Source organism: Dendropsophus ebraccatus, chromosome 5, assembly GCF_027789765.1.
Source record: "Dendropsophus ebraccatus isolate aDenEbr1 chromosome 5, aDenEbr1.pat, whole genome shotgun sequence".
NCBI lineage: Eukaryota > Metazoa > Chordata > Amphibia > Anura > Hylidae > Dendropsophus > Dendropsophus ebraccatus.
The window spans coordinates 68508866-68520189 of record NC_091458.1 but is presented as its reverse complement, the minus strand read 5'-3'; the positions used below and the strand labels follow the sequence as shown (position 1 = coordinate 68520189).

Sequence of the window (11324 nt, the reverse complement as noted above, 5' to 3'; positions counted from 1 at the left end):
CCAACCTATTCTTCTCTATTACCAATAAATTCAGTGGAAAAAAAACTTTCCCCCAAACCATTTATGGCACAAAACATATAGGATCAGATTAATCATCGATCGCTTACACCAGTTTTTGTTTCACATACATTGGCAAACCTGGTCCATAGTATCAGAGACAGTCTTTTTGGAGAACTGCTACTGCAGTTCTTGAGCCAAACCAGAGTTGGAGCAAGCAGGGAGGAGAAGTACAAATCCTTCCTTTATAGTTCCCATTCACCACCAGTTTAAGCAACTGTGTGTGACTGCGGATTTTGTTTTTATTTTTTTTTGGGGGGGGGGGGGGGAGGAGGGGGCACTGCCACAACTGTCAAAAAAATGAAAAACTGCCTGCCACAAAAATGCGGGGAAAAAAAACAACTAAAAAATAAAATGTTCTCTGTTAAAATGAGCTTTTGACTAGGTTTACACTGTTTTTGCAGTCCATTTAACATATACGTTTTATGGGGAAAAAACAGATGTAATTGTGTGCGATCCGTTTTTCCCATTATATCATGTAGGTCATACATTCCTTGTTTCATTTTCACAAAGCAATAGAAGGTAACACAATGCTGCACTTATATTATATGTACATATTACACAATAGCTCCGACTCTAGCCTAATCCCCCATTCTATCCAAACTAGCCGTGCATTATTTAATCCAGGAGATGATTCCTATACAAATGGGCATCTTAACAGCATATTATTGTTACCATTCAGGTGGTAAATGTAGCACTATCTGCCTATGTAGATTTTGTTTTAAGAAGGATCAGTAACAAGCATAATCAGACAACAGCATTATTGTGTACTCTAAGTAAACCAGATGGAGATGTCTTCCAGAGATGGAGGCTCTGCAGATCTTTTCATGTGACAGAGCAGCAATCTACTCCTGCCTAATTTCACAGCTAACAATGATGCAGCTTTGATTTAATGGTAACGCCATTCACTTCATTACAAATTCTACATTAAAAGAGATAAATCATGCAATCTGCATTAGAAGTAAGCGTCATCTCTACAGCACACAGCTCACCTGTAAACAATGTCACAGTATACCAAAAGCAGTCTCAGGCCCTTCCATTAATCCCTAGCCGTGCAATGTTAGTCACATATTACATCACTAAGCAGTCATGATATTTTCATTACATAACATGGAAGGACATAAAAATATTGTCATATTCACCTTTTGTCACATTCTACTCCTATTGTAATAAACTATTTCTGTATCCCTACTAACCAACCCTCACATACAGGACTTTAGGCTAGGTTCACATTGTGCTTTTAACAGGTGTTTTTTTGTTTTAGTTCATTAACTCAAACTGAGAAACGCGGTAAAAAGGCAACAACACACAGTGTGAGCCTTAAGATAAGTTACACAGGATTTTAGTAGTATTTGTAGACTAAGCCAGGAGTGGGTCCAAAACAAAGCAAGTGCAAGTCTTTCCTTTATGGTTTATGTTTGTGTTGGTTCCACTCTCGGCTTTGTCTAAATACAGTGTGTGAACCCAGTCTTACAGTAATTCTTTTCAGAAAAAGGATAAGTCATTAATCAGCTGATCGAGAGGCCTCAGGATTTCTCAATCTATAAAACTACCTCCACTGTCAGAGTCCAAATCCGACTCACAGGCTATGATGTTTGGATAGTCTGTATTGAGCAAATATCTTTCTGACCACAATATAAAATACTAAAACGTTCTATTGCGCTGCCAGCGCACAGATATCTGAAGTGCAGCAGCTGCATTAATAAAAGATATAAAACAATTTCCCGATTTTTGGATCTGAAGAAGGTAGCTTTAGAAAATCATTCCAATTAAATTCATTGGCAGATTGTTGGGTATTTTACATTGCTTTTACACAGTGGCCGCTATTCGCCAACAATTGTAGGCTTCACCTGGAATTGCCACTTCTAAAGCAGTCAGTCTAGGTCGCATTATTACTAGAGATGAGCGAACCGGGTTCGACTCGATCCGAACGTTCGGTATTTGATTAGCTGGGGCTGCTGAACTTGGATAAAGCTCTAAGGTTGTCTGGAAAACATGGATACAGCCAATGACTATATTCATGATTGATAAAGCCCTAAGGCTATGTGGAAAAGTTCAGCAGCCACCGCTAATAAAATGCCAAAAGTTCGGGTTTGGATCGACTCGAGCATGCTCGAGATTCGCTCATCTCTAATTATTACATAACAAGTAGTAGAGTGTGTAAGAGTCCTTATATGTAGAAAATAATCAGCCTGTCCACCAATAATTACACCTTTAAGCTTACCAAGTATCTTCTTGATGTCCATCATGTGACAGATGCAGTACTCTGCTGTGGATTCACTCAATAGTAGTGATGCAGATGAAAACAGAGACACATTTATAAATAGATGGCGGCTAAAAATGCCATCATAACAATACCAAGTACACAACTGTTTATCTTGGAAAATAAAGTTCTGAAAATAGCCAAGTAGTGATGACGTATGTCTTTACCACACCCTCAGCAGGCGGAAAAAAAGAAGCACACTAGGGATTTGGAAAAAGGCAGACGGCCAAATATAGTAAACGATTCTGAAACTAAAGCAGGTATGGAAAAAATTCCTCAGAAATGGCCGAAGATCACTGAAACCCATATAGAATATGGCTGCTTTAATAGACGTTAACATCTTATGCCAACATGCTCAGGCTCTCAGGATTTGTAAAACCGTGCAACATTTTCCATGTAATCTTCATGTGCCTCCAGGCTGTTTGCTTGGGAAATCCTTCATGGCTTGGGTTTAGGGGGAGGGGCTGTTGTTGCTAAGCAAAGCTGTGACTTATAATAAATCTTCAAATATCAGCTCTTACTCCCTGCATTCTGGAATATGCCAGCACAGCACATTTTCCAAGGAAAGTCCGACTTGCCTGAGTGCAGAATAACTAAAAAGATCTGGATGGATAAAGAATAGAACAGTGCACAACTCCCTGAAGGTGAAGCGGCTTCAATAACCATGGTGCACTCTGTTACCTAGACTTCCACATCTAGTCACTGACAGAGGAAGCTGAAGTACTCCGGACTCTTCTTTACCAACAATGTATGCTTTATTGAAAGTTGACAAGTGCAACAGTTAAATACAATGACGTGTTACAACTGTTTAGAGAACATGCACAACGTATGCATACTACCTTACAGCTCAAATATTCCATTATGTTAGCAGAAAGTGGTCAGTATCTGGAGTGATTAAACCAAAAAACAAAAACTTCAGTGAACTGGGTTTTACTTCAAAAGATACTCATCAGCCAAGGCAAATTCAATAAAAGAATATACAAAGCATGGCATGAATCTGCCATGTCCTTATCCAGATTGTACTAACCTATGGCTCGACAGCTTTTGTTGAACCGCAAGTCCCAGCATGCTCTGCTAACTGGTAGCTGACAGCACATGCTGTGAGACTTGCACTTGGAAAACAACTAAAGAGCCACAGGTTGCCTAACTCTACCCTAAACAGTTGTGCGGGTGTGCTCTTGGCTAACGCCTTTAGTGTCAGGAGAACCTACGTCTCCTGGTCTTCTAGCCACGTAAAGGGTAGCAGCTTTATAAAATAAAAAGTAACAAAAAAATTTTCATTTCAGCCAATGAAACCACTAAATTTCAATCTGTACAACCTAAGTAGTACTTACAAGTTTTTTTTCCTATTTTACAGAGTACTTACACTACATACACAAATATACAGTAGGCAAACTTCATTGAAATAATAATAATATTCCTAATTTCCAACAGCATCTTCTCATAACGGATCAGTGTATCCAATCCTATCAATAAGAGACATTGCAAATGAAGGGCTCAGCTGACCAATGGTAGATAATAACCAGGGAGAACACTTCAATATACCTTTACCCACTGGGAATGTGTCCATGTGGTATAGAACTCTCCTCTTTAGAGCAGAGGAGTAAAAAGCTTGAGTTACGTCCAGTCCAATCCACAGCTTCCCCAACCTTGACGCCCCACCATACTTGCATTGTTTACAGCCGTGCATGTAGTGGGCAGAATACAATAAAATAATTAAAAAAAGAAACAAAAAAGAAAAAAAAAAAAAAAAGGTATGGAAATCACAGCTCGCATACAATGCGGTGTCCCGTGTATTTACACTATCGCTTGTAGTCCACTGTAAAACAGACCATTCCCAATGCAACACGCTTCAAAAGGAGGTGGAGTGAGACAGATCTTTAATACTGAAAACTGGATGTAAGCGGATAGCTGTAGGAGAGTGGGAGGCACGTATTTCTACCTGCTCCTTATAAATAAGTGGAGATCAGAGGCACATCCAAGGGTGAAGGAATCTTGTGAATTCTGCAGTCACTGAAATTATTAGGACACTTCATAGCTATAAAAGGCTGAGATTCTGGCCACCTCCTCAGTAAATGTCAAACTCCAAGCTTTTAAAGCACTCAAAACCATGTTACCATCAGATGGTATTATACATGGGACTCTCCTACATAATAAGACCTGATGGTAACAAAACTCTTCGGCACTTGTCAGGATGGTGGAAATGAATGCTTGCTGGATAAGTCAGCCCCATTTGTGAGGTATTCTCAAAAAATAAAGCTGCTATGCAGATGGGCCCGAGCTTTGTGAGGCTGGCTGTGCCGGTGCAGAGGTGCTTGCTGCAGGCTGTGAGGATGATGAAGATGAGGAGGAGGAGGGTGGAGAACCACTCTGAAGCTGAGCCTGGAACTGGGCAAGCTGTTCAGGGCTTGCCAGGGTCTTTAACAAGCTGTTCTCCTGCTCCAGTTGCGAGTTCTTCTCTATCAGCTCCTTGATTTGCTCTTTGAGGACTTCTACTTCCTCTCTGACGGCATACATCAGGTGACTCTTCACCAGGTCCTGCAACAGAAGAGAGCACTTCATTAGTCTATCCTACATATATGTGGCATAAGCAATGGGGACAGGGGACAAAAGGGGCTTTCAGTAAAACATATACTTTTTCTTCTGTGGATACACACTGTGTGTTGCAGAGAAACTGCACAAATGGTGGGCTTCCAGCCCTATACCGTCCATGTATGTGAAGCATATGGAAACTTCCCTGTGCCGCTGCAGTTGCTGGCAGAAGTTTTGGTTGTTGTGACAATGCCCTAAGTGTCAGCAAGTTCACTGTACGAGCCCTATTCTTCTCAATAGGGCTTGAGCATGGAACTCACCAACAGTTAGGATGCTTCCACAGCAGCCCAAGCCTCTGCTAGCAGGTGCACAAGTCAACCAACAAGTCAGGGACACAAAGACTCTGGTTCCCAGTTACAACCCTACCTTCATAATTTTTGGAAACCTGTCATTTCCATACTGCCTATACCAAGAGTCATCCGATACAGTTCCTACCGGTTCTCCCCACCCTGGCAGCTTTGAGTGACAGAATTGTCCCTGTTTCGGGAGAAGGTACATTAATCAAAGCCAGTCAAGAGAAACTGCACCCCACCGACTCATGGTTCAAGCAGCATGAAAGGTTCCCTTTAGGTGGCCATGCCATGCACATACAATAGCTTGTTCAATCAACACCTCTTTTGCTACATACAAAGGTAGGCTCTTCTGCATGTTCGTGTGTTCTAAGCGCCCCCTGCTTTCCGCTCAAAGAATTTACATTTCAATTCTTCGAGCAGAGAGGCGCGCAAGCCCTCCCATGTAAACAGATAGCAGGCAGGATTTGGCACGCAAATTCGGAGGTACACTGCTACCAGACCGCTCAGTCAGTGGCTTATCATGGCAAGAGGAGGATTGGGCAGTTCAAAAATCAACTTGCCTGATCTTACTTACCCCGAACCCTATCTGTTGTGGAGACATGGGAGGCCACCCAATCAGCGGGTTTCACCAACCACTCTTTAATGTGTATGTGGACTTTAATGACCTCTATGAATCCACTTCCTAAACATAAGGCTGCAGTGGCAAGATACACTGGTTAGTTGGTTTTTAGTATGACTCCTGCATAAAACTGATGATGCAAGGACTAGGATATGGATTACTATACAGTTAAGCACTACCTCCAGAAGAACAAGGAGTCCTGGAAGTGATGAGAGCTCTAAAATCACGGAGTCTGGGATTACATGGCGACAGAAGAATGTGAGCAGCGAAAGATCTGTGGTTACTTCTCTAAGAGTTCCCTTACACACTGTGGATAAGCTACCTAGAGGAACTGATGCTGGTCTGAAGACAAAGGGCAGTCATACCCAATAGTCTCTTCTATTCATAGACTTTTTTTATTTTCTTTAATTGATAAAATAAATTAACACTTGTATTCCTGAAAGCATTGTTACCTTACAGCGTCTCTACAACACCTGCCTGGTAATGTAGGTGGAGGATGGAGTATGCAGGTGGAGGATGGAGTATGAAGGAGGAGGATGGGGTATGAGGAGTATAAGGAGTATGCAGGTGGAGGATGGAGTATGTAGGAGGAGGATGGAGTATGTAGGAGGAGGATGGAGCATGCAGGTGGAGAATGGAGCATGCAGGTGGAGGATGGAGCATGCAGGTGGAGGATGGAGCATGCAGGTGGAGGATGGAGCATGTAGGAGGAGGATGGAGTATGCAGGAGGAGGATGGAGTATGCAGGAGGAGGATGGAGTATGCAGGAGGAGGATGGAGTATGCAGGAGGAGGATGGAGTATGCAGGAGGAGGATGGAGTATGCAGGAGGAGGATGGAGTATGCAGGAGGAGGATGGAGTATGCAGGTGGAGGATGGAGTATGCAGGTGGAGGATGGAGTATGCAGGAGGAGTATGCAGGTGGAGGATGGAGTATGCAGGTGGAGGATGGAGTATGCAGGTGGAGGATGGAGTATGCAGGTGGAGGATGGAGTATGCAGGTGGAGGATGGAGTATGCAGGTGGAGGATGGAGTATGCAGGTGGAGGATGGAGTATGCAGGTGGAGGATGGAGTATGCAGGTGGAGGATGGAGTATGCAGGTGGAGGATGGAGTATGCAGGAGGAGTATGCAGGTGGAGGATGGAGTATGCAGGTGGAGGATGGAGTATGCAGGTGGAGGATGGAGTATGCAGGTGGAGGATGGAGTATGCAGGTGGAGGATGGAGTATGCAGGTGGAGGATGGAGTATGCAGGTGGAGGATGGAGTATGCAGGTGGAGGATGGAGTATGCAGGTGGAGGATGGAGTATGCAGGAGGAGGATGGAGTATGCAGGAGGAGGATGGAGTATGCAGGAGGAGGATGGAGTATGCAGGAGGAGGATGGAGTATGCAGGAGGAGGATGGAGTATGCAGGAGGAGGATGGAGTATGCAGGAGGAGGATGGAGTATGCAGGAGGAGGATGGAGTATGCAGGAGCAGGATGGAGTATGCAGGAGGAGGATGGAGTATGCAGGAGGAGGATGGAGTATGAGGAGTATGCAGGTGGAGGATGGAGTATGAGGAGTATATAGGATGGAGTATGAGGAGTATATAGGATGGAGTATGAGGAGTATGCAGGTGGAGGATGGAGTATGAGTATATAGGATGGAGTATGAGGAGTATGCAGGTGGAGGATGAGGAGTATATAGGATGGAGTATAAGGAGTATGTAGGTGGAGGATGGAGTATGAGGAGTATGTAGGTGGAGGATGGCGTATGAGGAGTATGCAGGTGGAGGATGAGGAGTATATAGGATGGAGTATGAGGAGTATATAGGATGGAGTATGAGGAGTATATAGGATGGAGTATAAGGAGTATGTAGGTGGAGGATGGAGTATGAGGAGTATGTAGGTGGAGGATGGCGTATGAGGAGTATGCAGGTGGAGGATGGAGTATGAGGAGTATGCAGGTGGAGGATGGAGTATGAGGAGTATATAGGATGGAGTATGAGGAGTATATAGGATGGAGTATGAGGAGTATGCAGGTGGAGGATGGAGTATGAGTATATAGGATGGAGTATGAGGAGTATGCAGGTGGAGGATGAGAAGTATATAGGATGGAGTATAAGGAGTATGTAGGTGGAGGATGGAGTATGAGGAGTATGTAGGTGGAGGATGGCGTATGAGGAGTATGCAGGTGGAGGATGAGGAGTATATAGGATGGAGTATGAGGAGTATATAGGATGGAGTATGAGGAGTATATAGGATGGAGTATAAGGAGTATGTAGGTGGAGGATGGAGTATGAGGAGTATGTAGGTGGAGGATGGCGTATGAGGAGTATGCAGGTGGAGGATGGAGTATGAGGAGTATGCAGGTGGAGGATGGAGTATGAGGAGTATATAGGATGGAGTATGAGGAGTATATAGGATGGAGTATGAGGAGTATGCAGGTGGAGGATGGAGTATGAGTATATAGGATGGAGTATGAGGAGTATGCAGGTGGAGGATGAGAAGTATATAGGATGGAGTATAAGGAGTATGTAGGTGGAGGATGGAGTATGAGGAGTATGTAGGTGGAGGATGGCGTATGAGGAGTATGCAGGTGGAGGATGAGGAGTATATAGGATGGAGTATGAGGAGTATATAGGATGGAGTATGAGGAGTATATAGGATGGAGTATGAAGAGTATATAGGATGGAGTATAAGGAGTATGTAGGTGGAGGATGGAGTATGAGGAGTATGTAGGTGGAGGATGGCGTATGAGGAGTATGCAGGTGGAGGATGAGGAGTATATAGGATGGAGTATAAGGAGTATGTAGGTGGAGGATGGAGTATGAGGAGTATGCAGGTGGAGGATGAGGAGTATATAGGATGGAGTATAAGGAGTATATAGGATGGAGTATGAGGAGTATATAGGATGGAGTATGAGGAGTATGTAGGTGGAGGATGGAGTATGAGGAGTATGTAGGTGGAGGATGGAGTATGAGGAGTATGTAGGTGGAGGATGGAGTATGAGGAGTATGCAGGTGGAGGATGAGGAGTATATAGGATGGAGTATAAGGAGTATGTAGGTGGAGGATGGAGTATGAGGAGTATGTAGGTGGAGGATGGCGTATGAGGAGTATGCAGGTGGAGGATGGAGTATGAGGAGTATGCAGGTGGAGGATGGAGTATGAGGAGTATATAGGATGGAGTATGAGGAGTATATAGGATGGAGTATGAGGAGTATGCAGGTGGAGGATGGAGTATGAGTATATAGGATGGAGTATGAGGAGTATGCAGGTGGAGGATGAGAAGTATATAGGATGGAGTATAAGGAGTATGTAGGTGGAGGATGGAGTATGAGGAGTATGTAGGTGGAGGATGGCGTATGAGGAGTATGCAGGTGGAGGATGAGGAGTATATAGGATGGAGTATAAGGAGTATGTAGGTGGAGGATGGAGTATGAGGAGTATGCAGGTGGAGGATGAGGAGTATATAGGATGGAGTATAAGGAGTATGTAGGTGGAGGATGGAGTATGAGGAGTATGCAGGTGGAGGATGAGGAGTATATAGGATGGAGTATAAGGAGTATATAGGATGGAGTATGAGGAGTATATAGGATGGAGTATGAGGAGTATGTAGGTGGAGGATGGAGTATGAGGAGTATGTAGGTGGAGGATGGAGTATGAGGAGTATGCAGGTGGAGTATGAGGAGTATATAGGATGGAGTATGAGGAGTATGCAGGTGGAGGATGAGGAGTATATAGGATGGAGTATGAGGAGTATATAGGATGGAGTATAAGGAGTATGTAGGTGGAGGATGGAGTATGAGGAGTATGTAGGTGGATGATGGCGTATGAGGAGTATGCAGGTGGAGGATGAGGAGTATATAGGATGGAGTATGAGGAGTATATAGGATGGAGTATGAGGAGTATGTAGGTGGAGTATGAGGAGTATGTAGGTGGAGGATGGAGTATGAGGAGTATGCAGGTGGAGTATGAGGAGTATATAGGATGGAGTATGAGGAGTATGTAGGTGGAGGATGGAGTATGAGGAGTATATAGGATGGAGTATGAGGAGTATATAGGATGGAGTATGAGGAGTATGTAGGTGGAGGATGGAGTATGAGGAGTATATAGGATGGAGTATGAGGAGTATATAGGATGGAGTATGAGGAGTATGTAGGTGGAGGATGGGGCAGGTTGCTGGTCCCCTCAGCACACAGCGCGGCCTGTGAGGATAACAATAGGCGGCAGCTAGGCCCGCCCGGCGCACTCCGGCTACAGCCGGTCTGAGCAGAGCAGGTTGCCGCATAGTGTTTTCCTCTCCGTCAGTGACGTCACGAAGAGCGGACCCCGCCCACCGCACTGACGGCGCGCCGGCCAATCAGCAGCCAAGATATTTATAGCTGGAGTTAAAGCTTCTCCTCCTGCCTAGTAACAGGAGCGGGGAGCCGTGCGAGGAGCGGCGGTGGCGGCGGCAGAGCCTGCGGTAACAAAGGGGAGCACCGGCGGCCCCGGACACTTACCATGGCTTGCTCAATCTTGTTGTCGATCGCTACCACGCTGGCCCCGGAGGCGCTGTAACACAAACAGAACAGGGCTCCATTATTACATGCATCACAGGTACATGAGCGCATCCCAATAGTAAGGGGGCAGAGGCCGCTATAGAGGCCGGCAGCAGCGCTCCATCCTGGCGGTTACCTGCTGTCTAGTGTCACCGAGGAGCTGTCTGCGCCCAGCACGGACGACAGCAAGGAGATGGAGAAGTGGCGCAGCTGGTAGAGCCCTAGATCCATAGCGGCCGCCGCTCTACATCGCTGGCCGGGGAGCGGACATGGGGCGGCCCGTGTGATGATGCTGAGGATGCTGCGGGCGGAATGTCCCGGCTCAGCGCTCCCCGGGCTCAGCTCAGCGCCGGCCGCATTACATAATACATGCGCTGCACGCTCATTGGCTGACAGCCCGCTCGGAAACGCCCACGCCATTCCCAGACACCCTTTCCTGCCCGGGATGGCTGAGGGAGCGGAGAGATGCTGGGGAGGTGAGAGGGGGGGGGGATCAGCCCGCAGACCAGAGCCCGGCACTGTAACTGTACACAGTATATATGTATCCACATACACTGTACACGGTGCCCCGCAGCACACCGCCGCCTGTACAGGGGAAGAGACACCTATGGCAGCCTACAGCAGCGCGATACACGGCGCAGCAGCGCCCCCTGGCGGGGAGACACAGCGCATCCCTGTAGCGAAGGGACAGCGGGTGGTAGCGCCGGAGTAGTACCTGGGGATGACTGCTGTATGGAATGGTGCACTGCCCTATGGTATGACTGCAGGGAGGACACAGCCAACAGGTAATAATGAAGGAGTTCACAAACATTCATCTAATAACCACAACAAACACATGTGCATACACACACTATATATATACATATATATATATACATATACATACATTATATATATATATATATATATATATATATATATACACATATACATACATATTAGTGATGTCACGATACCAGAATTTTGAGTTCGAT

General features: G+C 45.4%; 1 protein-coding gene across 6 annotated transcripts in view; it reads right to left on the bottom strand.

The window, feature by feature from the left end:
• Positions 1–3053: 3053 nt before the first annotated feature.
• The window catches only part of TSC22D1 (TSC22 domain family member 1), a 71298-nt gene continuing 63027 nt past the window's right edge, over positions 3054–11324 (bottom strand). For 5 of the 6 annotated variants that reach the window (XM_069970536.1, XM_069970539.1, XM_069970538.1 and 2 more), the window contains 2 exons: positions 10312–10363; positions 3054–4858 (listed from right to left, as the gene is read on the bottom strand). In XM_069970536.1, coding sequence (XP_069826637.1) covers positions 4583–4858; positions 10312–10363 — 328 coding nt within the window. In that variant the 3' untranslated portion in view covers positions 3054–4582. Of the gene's footprint in view, positions 4859–10311; positions 10364–10486; positions 10723–11324 lie in introns of those variants that run through there. The other variant, XM_069970537.1, reaches the window with a different exon arrangement.